Source organism: Gobius niger (assembly GCF_951799975.1).
Source record: "Gobius niger genome assembly, chromosome: 19".
NCBI classification, from domain to species: domain Eukaryota; kingdom Metazoa; phylum Chordata; class Actinopteri; order Gobiiformes; family Gobiidae; genus Gobius; species Gobius niger.
Window position 1 is genome coordinate 14362138 of NC_136870.1, and position 23880 is coordinate 14386017.

General features: G+C 41.8%; 2 protein-coding genes and 2 long non-coding RNA genes across 5 annotated transcripts in view; all 4 read right to left on the reverse strand.

The window, feature by feature from the left end:
- Positions 1–10294, reverse strand: part of LOC306978706 (zinc finger protein 385D-like) — a 53655-nt gene extending 43361 nt beyond the window's left edge. For both annotated transcript variants that reach the window (XM_079577367.1, XM_079577368.1), the window contains exon 1: positions 10167–10294. In XM_079577367.1, coding sequence (XP_079433493.1) covers positions 10167–10197 — 31 coding nt within the window. In that variant the 5' untranslated portion in view covers positions 10198–10294. The remainder of the gene's footprint in view (positions 1–10166) is intronic.
- A 5354-nt stretch (positions 10295–15648) lies between these two features.
- On the reverse strand, positions 15649–18998 carry LOC306978711 (ras-related protein Rab-5C-like). The gene is made up of 6 exons (XM_079577375.1): positions 18904–18998; positions 18250–18513; positions 18018–18169; positions 17820–17942; positions 17657–17750; positions 15649–16332 (listed from the first exon to the last, which is right to left on the reverse strand). Exons 2-6 carry the CDS (start codon positions 18413–18415, stop codon positions 16205–16207), a joined length of 663 nt encoding a protein of 220 aa, XP_079433501.1. The 5' UTR covers positions 18416–18513; positions 18904–18998; the 3' UTR covers positions 15649–16204.
- Positions 18999–20406: 1408 nt separating this feature from the next.
- Positions 20407–20890, reverse strand: LOC306978717. Its single transcript, XR_013793915.1, has 3 exons — positions 20763–20890; positions 20576–20680; positions 20407–20495 (listed from the first exon to the last, which is right to left on the reverse strand). It is a non-coding gene; the product is annotated as an uncharacterized lncRNA (long non-coding RNA).
- Positions 20891–21250: 360 nt separating this feature from the next.
- LOC306978716 lies at positions 21251–21952 on the reverse strand. The gene is made up of 3 exons (XR_013793914.1): positions 21820–21952; positions 21627–21740; positions 21251–21395 (listed from the first exon to the last, which is right to left on the reverse strand). It is a non-coding gene; the product is annotated as an uncharacterized lncRNA (long non-coding RNA).
- Positions 21953–23880: the final 1928 nt, after the last annotated feature.

Below are 23880 nucleotides of genomic sequence, written 5' to 3' on the forward strand. Positions count from 1 at the left end.
TGTTGCACTTTTCAGACTTAAACTGAACATTCGTGTTATGAGTGATATGAAAAGTGTAATAAAGTGGTAATTACATGAAAACAAGACACACACCTTTTACGACATATTTCATGGTATATGATCTAAACCCAAGCCATGCAATATTAACTGTACAAGAAAACATGGCTGGTGCTTTATTAGCATATGAACTAGAAAGCAATATCTCCATTACACATAGTGCAACATTTTCATCTTATTACCATGTTATTACCACCCTTCAAAGTAAAGTACGACCTCTACACTACATACAAGCATGTTTCTATACGACGAGCAAACTGTGCTGTGTACTCTGCGTTGTTTTGTCCAGAGCTCGTCACAGAGACAGACAGAGCGAGCGTGGGACGTGAAGGGGGAGTGGCTCGTCACTGTCACCTTCCCTGATGTTTTTGGGAGGGACAGACTCTGGCTCTGGCTACAGTTTGCTTTGGCTGCTGCTGCTGCTTATCAGTCTATTCAGCCACTCTGTTGACAATGGGCCAAAGAAGGACAAAAACATCTAACATGACCATGACATGACTAAATAAATAACGTGGGATTAGTTTTCCACTGAAACACAAAATAGCGGCTTTGGGAAACAGCATTATTGTCCCAAATTTGGTAAACCTTAGAGAGGCACAAGTACTGTCTTCATATTATCAATATTATTTATACTCACGTCTACTATAATATTACAGAGATACAAGTAATCATACTAATTATTAACATATACAATGCTACCTCTCTCAGTAGCATTGGACTGATCCATCCATACAATGTGACCGAGCTGTCGGTTTATGTTCTGTTTTTCCTGAATGACTGATTTTACCGCTTTAATAAAACACACTAACATTGAAGGCCAGTGTTGCAGTTACATCATTAAAAAAAATAACTAGTTTCAATAATACTTCCTTTGGATGAAGTTTAACATTAGTCTTACATAGCGCTTTTCCAGAAGACACTTTACATTTCTGTGCATTATTCATTCACTCCACACACAGAGGTGGCAAGCTGCGTTTGTAGCCACAGCTGCCCTGTGGTAGAGTGACAGATGTGGCCATCATCACCCACTCGCTCACACACCATTACCCCAGGCCCCTGGTTTCCCTCACGGTCTCCATTCAGACGCTAACCAGAGATCTGACGGGATCGGGCAGGCAGCAGATTCACGCTGAAGAATTGACCAAAATCAATATCGACGATATCCAGTAAAAACTTCCTGAAAGGAATCAGTGTTGTTGTTGTGTTTTTTGTTGTTTTGTTTTTCTTAGGCCTTTTTTCCTCTCTGAAAATAAATGTAATTTCTGAGAGTAAAGTCAACGTGATGTATGCCCACTGCCCAGTAGTGCTGCACATCAGGATCCCTGACACCCCTCGCTCCATACGCTGACACTCAGTATTCAGTATTTTATTGATTCTAAAAAACTGTGGTATCGCCCATCATTATCTCGCACATTTTCAATCAGCTACAAACAGCTATTTGTCTCTGAGCGACATTGTCAAAACAGTAGAACTGTATGAAAGACACACAGCAGAGCTGGCAGCAGAGGCAGATGAATGTAAAGAGGAAATGATGTGGGGAGAAGTGGGTGCGATTGAGGCCAGGACAAATAGGGCAGTGGGGACTGAGGGAGTGACTTTTTTAACTGGAGGGAAGCACTGCATTTAAACCAAGGGCAACAGTGAGAACGGGCATCTGTCATCGGCCATCTGGGAGGGCCCCGAGGTCTCAGAGGAGCCCAAAGTAAATGTGTCCACTGACTGCAATGGACCGGGCCGAGAGCTGAGCTAACCGCAGCTAACGGGGCTAACAGGGCTAAAATGCTAAAAGTCTCCATGGGGAAAGTTGTGAAAAAACATTTGCAAACATTTCAGTATTGAAGTAGGACTGATCCATTGCTGCTTGTATTCTGTTTTCTTTTGTTACCTCATATTTAATCATCCAAAATTCTGCAACAATTTTTGCTCTTTCTAATTTTATCCAGGGTCACTTCCCCGGCAGTGATTAAGCACAGATGCTCAAAACATGTTTACATTTGGAGACGAGCTCGGGGCAGTCCAGGGTTAAGCCCCTTCTGACTGTCGTCGCCCTCAGCTCTGAAAAACCGCCGCGACCTTTCTGTCACAGACAGGACCTTATCTGGACCAGTCCCACACTTTGTCCCCCACTCTGAGCACTTCTGAAGGTAAGTTAGCACCCACTTCAGATAAAAATAAGCATTTGCCAGTAAAGGCTGCGTACAACATGAGAAAACATGCTGCAACTTTTTGGTTATTTTTACCATGACATTCCATTCACTTTTATGCTGAAACTAGAATCTTGATCATGAAACATAAAACATAAATAAAATGGCAAATATAATCGCAATAGTAATAACTGTCAAAAAGAACAAAACAAAAAAATAACAATAAGATGTATTATTCCAAAATTGTGTCAGATTGGATTTTAACCCAAACTTTGCATATTTATGCAGATACTTCTACATCTGGACCTGTCCCATACAGTACTTTGTCCCTCACTCTGGATCTTGGGAAACTCAGCTCTCACTCGAGCGGCAGATAAGCCCTCGCCGGCGCACGGGCTGGTGAGGAGACAGGTCTTTAATATCCCAGGAGAGCATATGCTTTCTGTGAGCAGTGATAGCGGCTGTGGGAGGAAGCTGCGAACACATGACTAATGAGTGTGAGTAAGATGCATTCAAGGGCGGTCGGATATGTCATTCGTCTGGACATAACTTATAAATATTCTCTCTGTAGGTGAGGCGCACTTCCTGCCGTTGCATTTGTGGCCAACGCAAACCCAAATAAATAGGAAAGAATAAATGAAGTGTCTCATGTCAAGGTCACAACAACCTCTTCTATCGACTGATTTGACTCTTGACAGAGTGTCTTCAAGACATTTAATGCAGTGATTCTCAACATGTGGCAACAAGCGGCAGGGAGTTTGAGTTATGTCTCGCCTCACTGCAAGAGACTTTGATTCGGAGTTGGCATGGTATGGTTGAGGTTAAGGTATACTTTATATTGTCCTGTGCATTTGACCCATCCTTTGATGCCACGGGGCAACCCGTGAGGTGCAGTGTGCACCGGCAGTGCCGCGCCCGTGGAGGTCGGGGAAACCGTAGCACATGGAGGTGACCTAGCTGCCTTCAGCCTCCTCTGATCCTCTGAAATGGTGCAGCAACTCCTTGTTTGGCCCAGTTTCAGAGCATGGTGTCCTGCACTGGTCAGCTCCACCTCCTTCTTCCTCTTCTACCTGTTAATCCGTTTTATTCTTCAGTAAACGTCATCTAGCCTGAACAATAGTAGGAAAAAAAGGCATGTGTGGCTTAGCTGGGAGTCTCGCCCGGATAGCGCCTCGTTTGTCCCTTTTTTGTTTCCTGTGGCTCCTCTTGTGACGTCCCACTGTGCTGCAGGTGTGGGGGCTCTTGGTGCCTCTTCAGTGTCTCAGAAGAAGATATGTGTAGGTCTCAAATGTCTTTAGCTCATAAGCTGTTTGTTTACTTTTAAAAAGCCTCTTTCTTCAGGACCATTATGGACTCTCTGCAGTAAGAAAACCTGCCGAACTAAAGCTGGGCGATTCCCCCCACCCCCCCCCACCCCAATTTTTTTTTGCAATTTTTGTGTGAAAAACTCGATTTACGATTCAATTTGATCCCCCCCCCCTCCCATTTAAAACAAAATAACTGCGAACTATAAATATGTTTTGAATATATGTATTTATTGTATTTAATTAAAGTGCACCAACATGAACAAAATAGCAAAGGCAAAAATCTAGAAAATCTATTTTTTAAAATCAATTTGACCTACTTACTCGATTTTTAAATCAAATCGATTGTTTTCCCAGCCCTATGCCGAACCCCACAAAAATGTTGTTTAGCAGTTAGCACTCACGCCTCACAGCTAGAAGGTCCCGGGTTCGATTCCCACCTGGACGGGGCCTTTCTGTGTGGAGTTTGCATGTTCTCCCCGTGTCTGCGTAGGTTTCCTCCGGGTACTCCGGTTTCCCCTACCACTAAAAACATGTACAATAGATTCCCCTCTGGGGCCAGGATTCCCCTGAAAAAGAGATTCTTAATCTCAGTGGGACTATCCTGGTTAAATAAAGGTCAGTAGGGGAAACCGGAGTACCCAGAACACAGAAAGCCCTGTCCAGGTGGGAATCTACAACTAAAACATGTACAATAGGGCCCCTTCTGGATCAAGGACTTCCTGAAAAGATTATTCTAACTGCAAAGAGCAATCTTGGAATAAGTTGCCGTACATTGTCTTGAAAAAAGTAAATTTGTCAGTAATTGAACTACTTTCAAGACATCTGTCCAGTAAATTAAGATTTATTTATTTTTTATCTCATTTTTGTCTTAATTTAAGTGCGAAAGATTTCTGGACAGATTTCTTGAGATAAGTTACTAAAATCAAAAACAAATTTACTTATTTCAAGAAAATGTCCCTTAATTGTGGATTACTTTGTGCAGTGAAATCTCGGTTTATTCAGTGTTAATAAAATAAAATGTGTAAAAATCAGTCTGATTCTGACCTTCACCTACTTTGCGATATCGATATTTTGGTGAAATAATCTGCAGCGACGTTTACTAGAGTCGACCAAATGCAGTGCAGAGGCCTTGACACAACACACACTCCTCAACTGTGTTAACACGGCTCATGGTTTGAAAGTCGAGCTCAGGCCTAAAAAAAAAAAACGTAGTAAAAAAGGCCATTGTCGACACTGTCACGGTCTAGAAAAGATGCCTCAGCTTCAGTTACATAATTAATTATCCGACCGCTGGAGTGTGTGATCATACGTGCTGCGCTTCAATAGTGATTTATTTTATTGGCGATCCGTGCGCTGCAGAAAGATGACCTCAGATCCGTGCTCCTCTCCTCTGCCCATTTCCCCTGGATTTCCTCTGTGCGTTCTCTTATCGGGCCTTATCGCTGCCGGCCGCTGTGGCAAACCTGACGGCCTAAATTGGATCGACTTTTAATTAGGTGCACTCCCAGGGTAAAACGACTTTAATTGGCTGAATTATCTCTATGGTTGCTTTAGGAGGAGGGAGGGGGGTGGTTTTTTTGGGGGGAAAGGGGGAGGAGGAAGAGGAGGAGGAGGAGGAGGAGGAGGCCCCGCTGCAGCCGCATGAACAAAAAACCTGAGTGAGGCCTGAATGTAGCCGCAATACTCTTATCAGCCCCCAACAGGACGCACGGCATTATCATTGAAATGAGAGGGAATCTATCGCACACTCCACATCCATGTTCAGAGGGTAATGCATCGAGATTAAATACATCAAATTAAATCCATTGGGAGACGAAAAAGTGTTACTGCTCACGGTGATTGTTTAAAACACACGCGCACAGGATACACACTAACAGTGGGGGAAAAAATGACGTTGCAAACAATTAACATTTGGGAAAAACAATGACTAAACACTCCTTTAGAAATGACTGATACTGAGGAGGAAGAGGCTTGGACGTGTTCTGCAGTGTGTGACATTATGGTGCGTTTTAGGGGCTGCGCAAAATGCGAAAAACAAAATAAGTGGGTAGAATATCGTGATATTTCTCAACGCAGCACGAGGCAAAAAACAAAGGACTGGATTTTTGCATATTTTTAAGTTCCCATGAGCTTTTGTTTTATACTGAATATTGTCCAGCCCTAGTGTGTATGTCTCTGTTCAGTGTTTTCTTTACAAAATAAATCTATGAATAATAATAATAATAATAATAATAAAGGTAATTATCAAATAAAATATGGGCAGAAATTAGTTAAAATTGCGTATATGATATAAAAGCTTTTGCACACATGGGATAGATGCCCCAGACATTGTGCGGTGACATCACTGAAATCTGGTTGGCATCGGGGTCACCAAAACTAGCCACGATGAAGCTCCCTGGATGTGGAGTGAAAAGTCCAACTGTTGCCTCCTGGATGACTGAGAGTCTACACTGTCATAAAAATGTCAAGTCTTTTGTTTGCTTTGTCTAAAAAAAGGGCCAGGTGATTTGTAAACACAAAAGCGCAGGATGCATCTGTGCGGTGATGCCGGCGAGCTGCAGAGAAGAGTCACGCCGCGATGATTCCTGCTATTAACGGCCATTTAATGCACGCCGTTTGACTGCTCCTTTGTGTTCAGCCGCCGTCGCGATTAAGGAGAATATAACGCTCATTAATAGTGGAACAAAGACAAAAATCATTTCATTACAGCAGTGTGCGAGGAGAATCAGGTGCAAAGACTCGCTTCTAATACAACCATTCCTTACTTTGTGTTTTTGGGAGCTGGACCTATTGACAGCCACCTTCAAACTTCTCCAGCTGTGAACACGGGGGGAAAAACACAGCTCGTATTTTAATTATATCCAATAAAACTGTTTCTCCATTGACAATAATATTCCAGCGACCTCCAGAAGACGGAGGCCGAGGCTCTGTGGCGCAGACTCGTGTGGGCGTACACACTCCGCGCTGACGCCATACCTGCAGTCTGCTCACAGCAAATGGAGAGGTAATGGACCATGCAAACGTTCAGCTCCCACAATGCACCTGGGGCTGTGTGTCCATCCCTCAGATTTTATGACAGGGACCTAAAGAGCAACATAAATCACAGAAAGCTACGGAAAACTACAGACTTATACTTCCAATAATATCAAAACAAACACAAATGGTTCCGGGAGCAGATTATGGCAAAAAAAAAAAAAATCCAAATTCACTTCCTTGTCTAACCTTGTTTTGTTCCTGATTTGTGTATTTTACGTCTTGTTTTGATACAATTTGGTAAAAAATAAATTATGTTATTTGTTTAAATTGAATGGATCACACTGTGTTGATATAGTTTTGTTAAATATTGCAGTAATATCGTCGTTATCAAACACACTATATATTCTAATCCTAATTTCATCATATTGTATTTCCTGCTTTGATATTTCTAATGATAAAACAATGTCATCAATGCGCCCCATCAGTGTGTCATTGAAACGGGGACTCCAGGCAACAGTGGAGTAATGGATTTACTTCTAGAAATTTCGAATGCCTTTGTGATCGATACTGGAATACAAGTTGCTCCAGCCCCACATAAATAAACTTAACAAATCAAAAGAAACCAAGACTTCCTCCTCACCGTGAGTGCATTCAGATTATTTCAGTAAAACGCCTCTAATATTCATCCCCAAATGTCAACGGAAGCTCCAACCTCAGGCGAGATGATTCATAGTCAATACTCACAATACGAGCTGTGGAAAAAATAGATAAACCTTTTCCGCTCGTATCTAGATTTCTCTGGGCATGCTTTAGCATTGGCTTGAGGCGGAGATGGGGAGGTGTGCTTCTTTTTTTTGGGGTGGGGTCGGCCCTCTCAGCTGCTGCTGCTGCTGCTGCTGCGAAACATTTGAATGCAGATCTCTGTTATCAGTCCGGAGGCAGGACTGAAGCCGGCGCTGTGTGAAGGAGGATGTCGCCTGACTTGTAATGACACAGCCCCGAGAGCCATTACGTCTTTGATGGCAGGCTTAAGCAGAAATCCATTTCAGTATGTCTCAGTGTGTTGACAATCTCTCAATATGAGGTGCGCCCCTTCGCTGGACTCTTTCCAGATCGGCGTTTATCATTTCGCCGCAGCCCGTAATTATCTTTAAAAAAAAAAAAAAAAGTACATGTATTTCTTGCATCATCGAAGACGCAAATGTCCCGTGCACTAAAACCTTTTTTCGTCCTAATTGTCGTGTCAATTTGTCACGCCGCACTATCGGACATCAGCTCGAACAACATGGGCACCGCCGCATGAAAAGGCAAAAAAAAAGAAAAGAAAATGGCTGCTCTCCGGGAGGAAAAAGTCGACGCGATGAGGCTTTCAGTCTACCCACATACCTTCACTTCTTCCCCCCATGTTCAGGCTTTACGACGGGGTAACGTTAAGCCTGATTCGCCCAAGACGCCCCGAAGACCGTGATAAGGTCTAAAAGCCTGAAAGCGTTTGTCGGGAATGCGGCGCTTTGCCACACCCAACGGCAGCAGTAAAATGGCAGCCACAACAGTAGATTCACAAACACGCAGGTGATTATAGGGCAGGATGATTTACTGTGGGAAGAGGAATGATTCTTGACAGTATCTCGGCTGCAAAAAGAAAAAAAGCAATATTTTTTTCCACACACACCAAAAAAATAAAGAAATAAATGTCCCGCTTGTTTGGGACGTCGGTGGAGTTTATCAGCGGGAGTCCATTGACAGTGAAGGGGCTGGGGCTCAAGCTGCTCCCATCCCAATCTCGTTCCACATGATTATTCTCAATTTCACACTTGATGGTTTTTTACTGAAGCAGACGGCGGCGGGCAAACGCCAAAAAACGCGAAGGAGACGAGGTGGGAGACAAAGTTCAACACGACGTGGACAAAAACGCGTGGCACGGGAGAGGACGGTCACCGGACTTCAGCCGTAATCTGAGAGGGCGGCATCTACAGAGCGTGAGATTAACAAGAGCCGTGATCTACAGCATCACCAGAAACACAAGTGTCAGAGGAAGCACTGTTTTGATTCCTCTGACCTGTATTGACACATTGGAGGTTTCATATAGTAGCATTTGGATAATTGTGTTATTTCTCCAGATTTTTACACACACAATTAGAAATAAAATGATTACCTACTCAATTTACTCTTACAACATAATATTAGTAATGTTTTTGCCATTTTGCCAAATCCAGATGTGCCAAAAATCACATAAGTATTTAAATGAATGAGACTTGTATCACTGGAGGCCATTTAAACCAGATGCCTACACCTGCTTTAACCTTGTGTGGTGCCGGAGTCACTACAAAGGCCTAAACTACAACATGCCTCCTCTGTGTAAACGCCCTGCTTCAGTGTCCCTCCTGAACTGCCTGTATCTGGCTTCAAAATAAAACAATCTCCACCGTTATTCCGTTAATTTGTGCCGCCTTTTCTCTCTGATCTGTGAGTGTGAACGCCGCACTTAACATAAAGCTAAAATCCAATCCCTCCCTTGTATATAATAGTCTCCAAAACACACGCGAGGCGCTGGTGAAAATGACTGCGCGACTCTGGGGAGTGGGCAGTGGGAGGCGCGGGGACTTGATGAATCGAGGACCTTTTGTTCACAGCAGAAATGACTGTACAGATGCGGTGGTCGGAGTGAGGACTTGGGTGAGGAGTACCTTTTTTTTGTTGGGCGCCGGTGGTGGTTTTTTTTTTTGGTGAGATGCAGATGAGAGAGGGGGGTGCCGGACGCCAAGGTCACCGCGGGGCCCGGCGACAGGAAGATGATGGTGAAGATGATGATGAGGAACGGTGGTGGTGATGATGTTTGAGTGGTGCGGGCCTCTACTCGGCTTGATTTGAGCGGCGGCGTTGAGTACGCCATGGCAACACTTGCAGTGATGACAGTGCGAGGTGAACTGCAACATGCATTATGGACACTTTAGCTTCACACAATGGGAACGAATGACAAAAGAGTGAGTTAAAAATAAAGAGAATAACCTAAATCTGACAACATGGCTTTCAAGCTTGTTTAAATGCTGTCAATAATACAACACAACTGTATGAGGCTGTGTTAAGAACAAATAAAGTTGAAAGGGAAAAACACTTGCTGTTTGTCCCAGTCATAATTCAAGCTCAGTCAGCCACCTTGACATCTTCACACAACCTTGAGATCAGAAAGGGCTTAAAGAACAATCTCACGATATAATGTGTATTTCCACGTTGTTAAGCTCTTCAGACCAAAATTAGGCCGCATAATCTCTTCCTACAAATGAGCAGCCCTATACGCGCAGTGGAGCGCAGACAGTCATTTCCCTCACGTCAAAAAGGCTCTTGAGACGTGTTTTTAGTGACAGTGGCACTAAGAGGCGAGGGGCAAAGAATTAGCATCCTGGCATTTGGACAAAAAGTTGGATCAGAGTAATAGGTAAACACATTACGATTATTAGAATAGATAAAAGTTAAAAAATAAATATTCAGTGCAATAATTTATTGGTGTTTAAAAGCCGCGAAACTGGAATGAAAAGACTTGCTTTTTCGAGTCAAAACATTATTTCCAACACGCATGGAGCCTAAATGCCGCAGCTTCCGCATGTTAAAAATAAACCAGCAAAAAGACACCAAACTCTGCACATGGCGCGGATTAAAGAGCTTTATAAAGCACTTTTCTCACCTGACTGAGGCGCCTTTTCGTCGCTGTCCATCTTCACTGATTACAGCGGAAGCTCAGCTGCAGTCTGTGCCGCGTGCGACTCCGAGTGAGCGCGAGATAACCGCGCTCCTGAGGTGCGCGCGCCGCCTGCGCACCACAGACACGCGACTCGCAGGAGCGGGAGAGGAGAGGAGGGGGCTCATGAGCGAGTGGTGAGGAGGGAAAAGCTAAGGTTAAATAGCTGTGAAAATACACAGAGAAATAAACAGACTGAAACAGTAACGTTTTGTCAACTATTAAGTGCGGGCGAAGCTTTCAGGGAATTGGGGACATGCAGCTTACATCTGTCAAAAGCTCTGGGGCTTCAAGGCCTGCAGCAATACACTCCCACGTTTTAATTAGCCTAAACCCTTCCCATGTTCACTGAATAGGCCAATGTAGTGGTCATTTGTGTTCCAAAAAACTAGGCTATTAGCAGCCTATACAACATCATTAAGCTCTATTTCCTTTTCTAACTATGAAATGCGTGACCACAAAGTATATATGCTGTAAGTTATAGCCTAATATTGTGATTATGATAAATTATGATTCATTATAATATTCTGAAATTTTAAATTGCCTAAATTGTGAAATAAAAGATACATTAGCTTATTAAGAATTGTCACATAGGCCTCCATACATCTTGGAAAATATGGTATTTTATGTGAAGAGTGCCTTGATTTATAGTATATTGAGTTGGTCCCTTGTTCTGCTCAGTTACACTGATATATTTAACCGTGTTTATGGCGACTTTGTGACATCAGTGACACTCGTCAAACATGTTGAAAAATGTTTTGGTGAAAAAGATATGTCAGACTGTGAATATGTTGTGAATAGTCTTCTAATGGCCCCTTGGCCCTTTGGGAACGTGGTCAGCCCAGGTCAGGACGCTCAGGCCCCGCCCATTTCAAAGTCATTTCCATGATGACTTTACAAACTGCTGAGTGGGACGGGTTGCCATGTTGTGCGACTGCTTTCAGCCTGTAGTTATTTTGCTCAATGAAAGACCTCTACCGCATGACCTCAGCAGCTGCAGTGTTTTCCTGCTTCCAAACTATGCAATGTTAATTGGTAAATACGACTAATACACCTAATGCCACAGCTACTTGGAGAAGATAAATGGGTTTGGGATGTTAGAGGAAAACGTTACACGACCCTGACATGTTAAATCCAGTCTACCTTTAGGCTGTATCTATAAGCCCCATGCCATCATCTCTGCCATCCCGGCCCGCTTTAGAAGTGCTCATTAACATTGTTGGTCCTTGTTCAAAAGCAGATTCCCGTTGTTGAATTTGGGGACGCAGAGACACAGTTGGACCTGATGTGTGTGTGGTGTGTGTGTGTTGTGTGTGTGTGCGTGTGTGGTGTGTGGTGTGTGTGGGGGCTTGGGGTCAGCTGTCAGGCCCACGCTGATGGATGTGGGTTGGAAACATACTTGGAGTTTAAGCTATGTCCTTTGGCAACCTGCTTGACCCCAGCTGCCCTAAAAATAAAGGTGCACATTTGCTTTCTACACACAGACAACGGTGTAAGATATCACAGCTCATCATTGTCATCCTTTGTAAACAGAAACGGTCACTATTTATTTATTTATTTATTTATTTATTCATCAGCCTATTTATTCATTCGTGTTTTGATAGTTAGAGCTACAGTTAGTTAGATCATGGTTCTCAGTCTTTCTCAAAGCTTTTCCTCTGCAAAGTGTGTGTGTTTGAGAGATGAGGAGCTCGGAGTAGAGCTGCAGCTGTTTCTCCACACTGAAAGGAGAAGGTAGGACACAGTAAAGAGGAACAGCATCTTTGGAGCTGAACTGCAGGAATTAGGGCAAGTAGCGCAGCACTTCACAGCCAGAAGGTCCTGTGATTGATCCCCGGTCGGAGGGTGACTATCTGTGTGGAGTTTGCATGTTCTCCCAGTAGGTTTTCCTTCAGGTACTCCGGTTTCCCTTACCACTAAGTAAGTCACTTTATTTCATATTTTTTTCTTTACCTTTATTTAACCGGGAATCTGGTCCCACTGAGATTAAGAATATCTTCCACAGAGGAGTCCCGGCCCCAGAGGGGAACCTACTGTACATCATTTTAGTGGTTGGGGAAACCGGAGTACCCTCATACATTTATCAGGCCCAAAGTGCATTACAGTAAGGAAGCTAACTCACACTCTCATTCATACACCAATGTTCGCAGACACTGGAGGCAAGGTGGGTGAAATGTCTTGCTCAAGGACTCATCGACAGTGTGCATTTGCGGGAGCTGGGATTTGAACCCACAACCTTCCGATCACATGACGACCCCACTCTACCAACAGCTCCACCGAAGCTTTTCTCCATTCAAAAAGTATGTTATTGCCCTCAAAACAAGGGAATTATTACAAACAATTATCCATGTTACCCCTCCTGGAACCGCCACCTTACCGTGGTGGAGGGGTTTGAGCGCCCCAATGATCCTGGGAGCTCTGTTGTCGGGGGCTTCGTGCCCCTGGTAGGGTCTCTCATGGCAAACAGGTCCTTGGTGACGGGTCATACAAAGAGCCTTATGAGAAACTAACAGGCCTTGATAGAACCGTGAGGCCGTCCTCCTGTGGACCCACCACCTGCAGGAGGAGACATAAGGGGCTGGTGCAATGTGATTCGGACAGCTCCAACAGCTGCACCCACGACCCGGAAACGGACAAGTGGAGGAAAATGGATGGATGGATGAATTATCAATGTTAGCCTGATGTCGCCAACCTCTGGGTGACAGAAGTCTGTATCATCGCTTCCACTTAGTCTTGGCACTGAAGATGGATGGATAGATTCAGATTTTATGACTCTCTTCCACCTCTTTATAGGCCTGAATGAATGAAATTGTATGCATAAGCCCTTGTGCAGTATAGTATTAGTTGCAGCGGTGGAACAATAGCTTGCAAAACAATCCTGATCTACACATTGGATTAGCCTACCTTTTGGGGATTGATCAGTTGCTCTTTTTCCAGGAGGCCAATCAGCATTTTTCCAGTCCTAGTGCCGGACTCCATCATCAAGTGGAGAGCTTCATTATAAGACATTTTGTTCCTCGAGCGGCTGCAGCTATCAGGACCTCACTGCCCCTTTCAACTGGCACTTAGCGCTTAACCAGGTCACTATGGAGACAAAAATGGTTTGTCTTTCGGACTTCAAAGTTTGTTGGAAGCAGCACTTGATATTGCTTTTAAAAAGAGGGTGCGAGGACAGTGAAAGCCACATCCTTAAGAACGAGTTTAGTCTTCCTGTCGAATAATGTTGTCTTGTGCTTGATCCCACACAGCCTCTTCAGTTCAATCCATGCCAGGTCCAACTGACTATAGGGCAGCAGTTTCATCCACAAGGCTGCCATGAAGCTGAACTCTCTCCTTCCTTCCCTCTGTTGCCCCTATCACGTACTTGTATGTCCAACCCGTACTTTATTTGTATAGCACATTTAATGAGACAATTTCTGAAGTACTGTGGTTGATATAAAACATTGAAACAGGATATTTTTTCTACTTTTGATTGATTTTCTGTATGTACTTCACATGCAGAAGTAGAGAATTGAATTTGCTGCTACGGTAAATTCACTGGAGAAAATGTCTGTGCAAATACCACCTGAAGTGCTTTGCATCCTAAATTTCCATTGTTTTACTATCATGCTGCCTGCCCACTCATCCCACAATTATTTGCGGTTTGATGACACATTCCTGGCGTCTATTAGCTGGCATCCCCATGAATCACTTTCCCCATAGGCTATAGACCCTATTCTAATGTAAACAATTGCAGCCTATTTTTAAATGGGTCCCTTTAACATAACTGCTTCATTTCACTATTCACATGCCGCAGCACATCCGAGGTCCGGACTGCGCGATGTGTAATTTTAGATAAGAGACAATTATTGTCGCACATCACACATATGATCAGTATCAGCAGAAATCTCAATCTGTCCCGGAGAATGCAGTGCAGATATGGCGTCTCGGTGCCCTTGGTATTTAATGACATTTCTTTCTGTCTGTGGGAGATAGAGCGAAACCATCAGAGTCAGCACCAGGAAACATTTGGCCTGTTTACTCCTTTGAGCTATAGGGGTCTAGCACTTCCTCACAAAAGCGTAGGCATGTCGATGAAAATGTATACAAATAATTGACACTGATAAGACAGAAAGGTCCAACCAGTGATCACCAAAATGCCTTTTGGAGCTTAGTCCTGAGCAGGTCTTTAGATCCATCTATACTATTGTTAGCTCCCAGTCCTTGGTCATAAATGAAGATGAGCAGGCTCCCAGTTTATGTTCATAAATATATGTTCATTATTTATTCAAATTAAGCTTATATGGAGGCAGAAAATTGATTTATATAATTGTATTTCTGATTGCCACAGCACAAAACACTGCATCAAAAATCAAAGATCAAAACCAGAGTTATGTCAAGGCATTAATGTCTTCTCACAAAAGCCCACAGACACTTTGAGGACTTGAAATTCAGAAGTAAAAGCCCTTTCTATGGAGCTTCTTTATTGAGAAAGGTAATACTTTTTATTCCTATTTTAAATAGAAATAAAATCATACAGTTAAGTCTAGATCACAACAATCACCAATTATAATATGTACATTTTACATGTGCCTTATTAATCTTTCACTGCCCTTAAATTTCAAAAAGACCTAAAATAAAAAAAAATAAAAAATTCTCTTCAACATCTTGACTGACAGCTCTGCAAATGAGAAATCATTTACTGTGAACAGCTTGCTTTTGGCAGAGATGCTGCTGCCTCAGAGGCGAATGTGGTCACGTGACTCTGGGAGTATGCATCATATACTGGGTCAGTCAGCCAAAAAGACCAGCGCTTTCTGAAGAAAATATACACATTAATAACAAGCCCGGAGAACGGGTTCAACATAGTACTATTGAAGGTGTTATTATACTGAAACTCAAAAACCAGTAAGAATGAGGAATTTAGCTCCAAATAGTGATGCATTAATAACCCAATGGAACCATGTCCTTGATGGAAGAGTAGAGACAAAACAAAATTGCTTTTGTTAAGCATTTCAGCTGTGGCTTTTTCAATAAATATCCTAATTTACACATTAATACATGTAATTTTGAATACGTATATATATTATAACATATATTTACTATATGACCTTTGAGGTATTGGTTTTATATTGTACCATGCGCACACTTGATAGACATCTAACAGTCTACTTGTATTTCCTGTCTCCAAATTTAGGATGCATTATTTATCAACATAATCGTATGAGGCTGGAATAAATTGAGTGAAATGTCTCCATCTGGTGGAGACGACTGCATCGCTCCTCAGTGCTTAAATAAAGACAGGAATATTTGTAGGAAAAAGGTGATTAACAAAACACTTTTCACGCCATACGCTATAAATTGCAAGTTCTTTTTTAAACAAATGTTTTTTGCAACAATCCCTTGCATTTTATTTATAATTTTTCAGATTTACAAGTTATAATACATTTATTTTACAAAAGGCTAACAACTGTCTGGTGTTACAAGTTTCATTACAACGAATAAACACGAATGCGTATGTTGCAGAGTTAATAAATTTATCTGTAAATTTAATAAAGTTAATCATTTTACTGTGCAAGGTTTAAAAACTTGTTAAAACTTGGGTAACTGTGATTAATGCAGCGGAGAGGCAGCAGAAATCTGCCTTTGCAAGATATACTGTACTGTATGTATCATTATGTACATAAAGATTTTCAAAACACACACAGTCAAACAAAAGGAGATAATTGATAAGCATCACCCTCAAATGTACTTTGAAGCAGAGTCAATCAGTTTAGAAAATGTTGAAGACGAACAGGGAGGTAGGTCAAGAGAAAAAGGATGAATTGTGAGGGGTTTTGGCCCTTCCCTCTAGCTTATGATTCATAAAAACCAGTTTCTGAAATCAAACAAAGTCCAGATAATCTCATATGTAATCTCATTTAAGGTGGAGAAGTGGCCTCAGCCCTCCCTGTCTCTCTGGGTTGTTCATAAACCGTGTTCAGGCCTTTAAAGTTCATTGTGCCCTAGTTTCCGCCGCCACAGCAGCTCCGACCCTGGCCCTGGGGGGCTTGCTGCTGTAGGTCCACTCCTGTCCTGGTCCGCCCCGCTTGTCCCGCTCCAGCTTGGGGGTCGCTCTTGGGGAGTTTCTTTGCTGCAGAAAATGAAGACAAGTTAGCGATCATGGTCTGCAATTAGCACCTTTTTTACTTACGTTGACATAGACTTTTCATCCAATGCTAATTGTTAAAATACATTAAGCCTTTTGCATCTCTATTGGTTTTATAATATGTGACAACAATCAGTGTTGTTTTCATCAATAAAGACGATGATAAAAAAATAATGTAGTTGATGCAGGTTTTTTCAGGATGATAACGAAACGGTGACGAGCTAAAAATAACGAAAACCATGGCAAAACGTTTATGGGCTTTCTTTGGCAAGATGGAACTGTTAGAAAGTGGTTCATCCATTCACAATCAGAGGACAGTGTTTTTCCCCAACAGAATACCGTAGCGGTATGAACACAGAAAGCATGTTAATGAACTGATGCGCAAACAACCTCAAATGATTCCGCTGAAGGGAAAAGCCCTGTTCACGGTGACACTTCTGCCTATTGTGAGTGCAATGTGTGTCAAAAAGCTTGACACAATCTGTCCAAGACTTGTTTTCAAGCCTACCGACCGAAACTCATTTGTTGAAATACTAAAACTATTTTTTTTAATGAAACTGACTAAAACCAGACAAAATCTTTCGAGTGTTCATTATAGAAATTAATAAAACTATAATTTTCATCCAAAAGACTAAGGGCCCGATCTTGTGCATCAAAACGGAGACGCTAGCGTGACATTTTGCGCTCAGTAGGAGCACTTTGTAATCTTGCCACTCCAGACTTAGCGCATTTAAGTGGGTGGAGACACACATTTCCCTCCAACCAGATCGACTCTGCGTCCAGGAGAGTGGTTGTGTGGGGTGAACATGTGCTTTTGTTTTGCTTCGCGTTCACGCCAAGCGCGGGCCGATCCGCGCCACAGCAGACGCTGCAGCTCTTTTTCTCTCGAGACATGAACATGGTTTAGCTCACGATGGGGTAAATAAAGTTTTTAGTTTGACCTGTGAGAGCCTAAGGCTTAAGAAAGAACGCAAGACAGCGCAATGTAAACGAGGAGGTGAATGTCAGCCGTGTTTCCATCAGTGCAGTCGCCTCCTCTTGTGACGCCCCCTCACAGGTGGCGGAGGCGAATGGCACATATACCGCCAATAATTCGCCAAGAGCCTGCGCCGCCCCGTGCGCCGCCACAAGATCTGGCCCTAAGTCTCAAAACAAGTCTCAATAACGCTCAATACAAGTTCCACAGAAAAATTTGTAAAAATGCTGTCACATCACTGGTGCCTAAAGTATAAAAGTCAATTGAGATAACACTTCCAGTTACTAAAAAATATCAGAAGTTTGTAATCTCAATTTGACTGTGCACACATACCAATAGCCATGAAGATTTCATTGACGTTCATGGCAGTTTTGGCTGAAGTTTCCATGAAGAGAAGCCTGTTATCATCAGCATAAGCCTGTGCCTCCTGGAAAGAAAATACTGATGAGTCGACATTATGAGATCAAATGAGGCAAGTGAACTGTTTTAAACCTACCTGAGCCTCCACTGCTCTCTTGTTTACCATATCGGCTTTGTTTCCTGCCAGAGCAATCACTATGTTGGGACTGGCTTGTCTCTGCAACTCCATCACCCAGGTTTTTGCTCGTGCAAAGGACTCCTACAATTGTTCACAAAACTGATTTTCAATATTCACATAAGTATTTGGGTTTTTTAGCATTGCACGGAAACTTACAGCATTGGTGATGTCAAAGACCACAATAGCCGCCTGTGCTCCTCTGTAATACATAGGAGCGAGACTGTGGTAGCGCTCCTGACCTGCTGTGTCCCAGATCTCAAACTTCACAGTAGTGTCATCCAAGCAGACCGTCTGTGTTAGGAATGCGGCTGCAATTGATTCAACAACAAAGTCATGTAAATAGGAGTGGTGTTTGATATCAAAGTCAGGATGTTTGAGTCATTTTTACCTCCGATCGTCGCTTCCTGGTATTCATGAAACTGTCCCTTGACAAAGCGCAGAACTAAACTGGACTTTCCCACTGCTGACTCCCCCAGCAGCACCAGCTTGAACTGGCAGATCTTGTTCGCAGCACCACTGTTGGGCCTGGTGTTGCCTCCTGGACGTCCAGCCATTGACGGAGACTGTGTGAGCTATGGACGGTGTAACAAGAAGAGAGAGACCCACAGAGCAGGGATCCAGAACAATGGACTGGCTTTTTCTTTTCTGCAATCTGAAAACATAATACAAAAAATATAGGTCGTTTTAATATTTGCAAATTTTGACAAGAAGACATCATATAATAATAAATGCACACATTGACGGAGCTTATAATAAACACGCGGAGTTAGTTTATTACATTGTAGAACCCCAAGTTTACATTAGGTTTCTTAACAGCTTACCAGGGTTTTTTTTTTCTCCCTGATATACAATAAGATACAGGATTTGTTTTAAGTGTTTTGCGACAATACAGACTCTTTACATTTCCACGAACAACAAAAACAAAGCCACCTGAGACAGCGAGGCTAACTTTCGTCTGTAACAACGTAGTATCGCGTTAGCAATGTCACGTACTGTCAGGATAACAAATAAACATTACAAAGTTATACAGCTTCATCCTTACCGACAAATTATAGATTATGTGCTCCTCTCCGTCAAACTGTTAAAGGACAGACGTAAGTATTTTTCAAGCAGCTTTCTTCTCTCCACAAAAACAGCACAGCTTCCGCCCTGTGTAACGAAATACTTCCTGGATTCTTTAGTCACGTGACCAAGTTGTTCAGCCAATGAATTGCTCTTCGCGTATTGACAACAAAGAAAGTCATGTAAGTGTAACCTGCGAACGCCTTAAAACTGTATCATGCTCAAAAGCTCATAAAACAAAAGCATTAATGAAGAAGAAAGAAAACTGCTGTCACATTTTTATTGTTATTTAGTTTGTGCTTTATGTGAAATTCATGCTAATATTGCCTCCTGCACAAAATGCTTTGGGGTTGACTCATTTTTTGGTGTTAAATGTTGCACAGATCAGTTGAGCAGTGGGAAAGATGACATGTCTTCATCTTTTTATTATAGCTGATGGGGTTTCGCAATCACAAACCAGCAAATATGATGAAACTGCCACACAGATCCAGAGCAGGTTTCTATTGGGTTAGAGCAAATTTTGCCTCCTCCACAATAGCACCTCAAAGTGTCACCTGAAAGGTTGACATTGTTTGGTTTTAGTGGTTTTCTAGTTCAATATATTGCCAGACTGTACTTACTCTGATGGATTACCAGCAGCAGCAGGAGAGTGATCACTGCGCTCTTCATTTTGCAGAGTATGTCAGCAGCTCTTGATGCCTTTGGATCTGAATTTTATTTACGCACTTCTCCTTTTAAATGAGCAGCTGAAACATTATCTCATTTGGAAGAAATAGGTGGGAATGTACCACTTGTGACATAAATGGCATGTTGCCCACAGGCCGAAACAACTCTTCAGTGTCTGAGACTGTTATTAAAAACTACCCAAAAGCAAAGATTAAGTAGGCTATTACACAGTTTTAGATCCCGTAATGAAAGTAATGCCCTCGTGTAAACTCTTTCTGGAGCTATTGGCACCAACCTCCGGCAGGATGCTGTTGTGAGGGAGATATGAAATTCCAGGTCTTTAAAAAGATAATGGAATTAATGACCGTATCCAATGACACTGTTTTGGAGTTATTGAATATTTGATAGCCAACATGTTACTGTTCCCTTTGACTCTTAATTCATGACATTTCATGTTCAGTTTTCCATTACATACACTTATATATTTTACATTAATAAACAAGAACAAAGGGAAGACATATCATGCATAATCTGTTTCTTGCTGTGTCATTAAAAGTAATTTGTTTCCCCTCATCCTTGTCTAGTTTTAGATTAATTTCTTTTATCTGTTTTATGATGATTTTGTTTTAACCTACCTTACCTTTGTAACACCATGGGCTGCACTGACTTTGATTCAATGCAATGAAATGTGTATTATAACCTTGGCCTGTGTAGTTTATATGATAGAACAATAACAACTCATTTCACATTTTTATTAAGATTTTTCCAAAATGTGTCATATTCTGACCGCAAACATACTTTATTTGTTGCATAAATTTTGGGAACAGCAGACAGTGGTTATCAGACCAGGTTGGTTCATTATTGCACAATCGTGTGAGGACATGCAGCGTTTGGCGTAGCTGAAATCTGCAAAATATTGGATAAAACATTTTATTCTTTATTTTTGAGGGCATCTGGAGTTAAGTGAATATTTATAAAACACAAACCATGGTGAAATCTGATGGTGCCACAGCGGTCGTGTGAGCTAGAACAGGTCTGCTTGTTGCCTGGGCAAGTGTTCCTGCCTCCACAGTAGCACTCCAGTGCTGAGCCTGAACAATAACCCAAAGCTTTGAGCTCTAATGCCACAACACACACTTCTGAAGGACAAGTTTAGTTGTTTTGTTTACTTACTTTGGCTGAGCACCAGCAGCACCAGGAAAGAGATAATAACAGCCTTCATTTTCCAGAGTTAGTCAGCCACGATTGTGGTTTTAATTTTATGTGCAGCAACCCTTTATATGTGTCTTTATCTGCTCTGGTTGTGCAAACAGAAAAACACTTGAATATCCTCCAACATTGAGAAACTGGTTGAGAACAACCACATCTGGCAAATGGCTTAAGCCATTGGTGCTTTTCATAGAACGCCCTCATGAGGCTGAGTAAATAAATGGAAAATATGCAAAAATAAACAAACGTTTTTAATGAATGTTTCTCAGTAATAACATGGTGGTAAATGTAGTTCTCATAAAAAAGGATATACTGTATTTCTGTACATCAAATAATCATGTTATAGCTGTACTCTTCAGGGTGCAGAAATGCTCACAGACACAATACAAAGTGATCATACTCTGAAATGATGTGCTTGATAATTGAAGTCTTTATTGATTTCTCCAATGAACTGTATTATAATGAGCACATAGGACAGAATGACTGGATTTTATTTGTTGCACAGGTCAGTCCTGCAGCAGAAAGCAGATGATACACCAGGCTGGTTGAGAGCGGCACAGCGGGAGGCAGACATGCAGCCCTTGAAGTAGTTTGGGGCTGGGAAAAGGCAACAGAGGAACATGTCACCATAGAATATTAAAACACAACAACAAACTTCCCTTACAGTCTTCAATTCTGTAACACTGTCTGACAACATTGTTTTTGAGGGTTTGCCAGTGCCCTCTGCAGGATGACATTACATATAACAATCAGAATCTCAGTAATAGGAGCCTGTGCAAGAAAATGTTCAAATAGCAACAAACAGTTTAAGCAAATGGCCAAACTCACAAGCTCCAGCCGTGATGATGACGCTGCCGCAGAGCTCATTGAACCCGTGACAAGTTTCCACTGGACCACTGGAGCACAACCTCAGTCCTCCACAGTTGCATCTCAAAGCATCACCTTAAACAAGTGAGAAAAGCTTATTTGTTTGACTCTCAACTTTATCATGATGCCGTGTTTATAAAAGAAAAGCACGTACCTTGACTGACCACGAGAAGAAGCAGAAAAACTACCACCGACTTCATTTTAGGCCAGTGTAGGTTTAACTCAACAGAGTGAAGTATTGATGCCCGTCTCACTATCTGCCGTTTGCATTTGAAACTCTGTGTTTTATAGTTGGCTTCTTGTGACTTGTTGCAAACAGGAAAACACGAACTTGCAACATAATTGAGAAACTAGTGAGAAATGAGAACACAGGGCTCTGCTTGGGGGAAATGTGCGGATGATTCCACTACAGAGTCCAATGTAAACATCCAGGAGCTTATTTAACATCACTTATGATTTTAATTACTTAGTGCAGGGATAATAAAAATGCACGAGAAAGGAGTGTAGTTTCAATCAGGGACTGTAGATGGCAGTAAAACAAAAGATTTGGAAGGTTATGCCTTAAGTATTGGAATGTGACCTAGAGTGAACCATGCAGGGTTTTGGTTTAGAGGAAAAATATAATGATCAATTAATTCAGTATTGAAATGTGCTGTGGAAAAGGTGCACAGATATCAGATATTGTTTTATATTTGGTGTATATATTTAGCATTATGCAATTGTCCGAGCTTTATCATAAACTTTGACATTTCTGGCGCCTACTCACTAAATGAACACATGGTAATCAAATGCTCAAATGCAAATATGGGATTTTGGACAGCAATACATGATGCATGGATAAAAAAAAAAGACAAACAGACAAATGAATTAAGTGTGATCGCTGTGTGGAGAAACCTCACTGAATACTGTGGTGTAAGGAGGCTTTATCTGACTCTGAAACATAGCGAATTCACAGGACTTCACAGAGCGTAGATATAATGAAAGCATATCCATTTTGACTTTACGTAGAGAAAAATGCACTGTCAAAAGTACAATTTGAGAATTTCTTTTCTCATCAGGCCACTACACCTTGCACAACCGACCATTGGTTACAAAAGAAGCAGTGTTTTCAAACAGTGACACTCAGGCAACTACTTTGACCTGTTTGTGATGGTCAGAACTCCACATTGACTTTATTTTACACATTCCTTACATCCCAATTAAGGATAAGTTTCTAAGAATTATTCACAACTTTACAGGAGCAAAGCTGCATCAGGTTCAGGCAATTTGTCTTGAGCATATGGGCTGCTTCCATGTTTGCGTATTAAGTGTATTAAGAAACTGCAGACACCTCATTTTTTCCATGAATGTCTTTGAAGCAAGATACATAAGAAAACAAAACAAAAATACATCATACAAAGTTCTGCATCCTGTTTTATTTAGTCATCCAAGGAGTAATCATTCAAAAATAACATTTGAATTCTCTCAATACTTTATGAGTATCATAAGTGGACGGCTTTACCAAAAGACGGTCATAAAATGTAAATTGACAGAAGTAAATATTGGTGAGGCATCGTGTGGGTAAAGACAAATTTAGCCTCTGTGTTTGGAGTTATGGAGTCAAATACTGCAATTTTACGATCTCATCCCCTGAAAGAAGCAGTACAATTACAGTACATTGTTTATAATGGCCTTTTACAAATTGAAATCATATTGTCCTTTGTGACTATTATTTAAAAATTGATTAACTCACAATAAAATGGGGCACCAAAAGAGACATTCAAACTGTCTGTGGTGTGTGACTTCCCTTTACAGTTTCCTTTGAGCCAGAGAAAGAAATCATGCAATAACTGTGGACTAAGAGCAACAGATTGTCAAGTACTGTATAATGCCTCCACACGGGTTAAAAACCTGTCTTTAGTAAAAATATCAAACCACTTTAACATGCAAGGAGGTAACAGGTGTCATCTGTACTTAAAAGAGAATAATACAAGATACAGAAAACCCAAAGCTGACGCACTTCTGTAAAGCCATGACATGCTTTTGCATAGAAATGGTGAGGTTGTGCGGAGATGGACAACGTTATAGCCCAAGTCTTTAAAGAGGGAATATAGCTCAAACAGGATCAGGCAAAACATTATGACATTTACGTCCTAACTTAATTCTTAACATTTTTTACTTCGGAGCCCAACTTTTTCAGTTCAAATCAATCAGGGGTCCATGTGTAGATCAGTAG

Bases quoted from the DNA above. Each gene is read 5' to 3' on its own strand.
- LOC306978711 (XM_079577375.1), bottom strand. From the start codon at position 18,415: ATGGCTGGACGTCCAGGAGGCAACACCAGGCCCAACAGTGGTGCTGCG. The intron at 18,170-18,249 runs GTAAAAATGACT...AATCAATTGCAG, and splicing joins CCAGGAAGCGACGATCGGAG to CCGCATTCCTAACACAGACG. The intron at 16,333-17,656 runs GTATGTGTGCAC...CATTTTCTGCAG, and splicing joins TGAAATCTTCATGGCTATTG to CAAAGAAACTCCCCAAGAGC.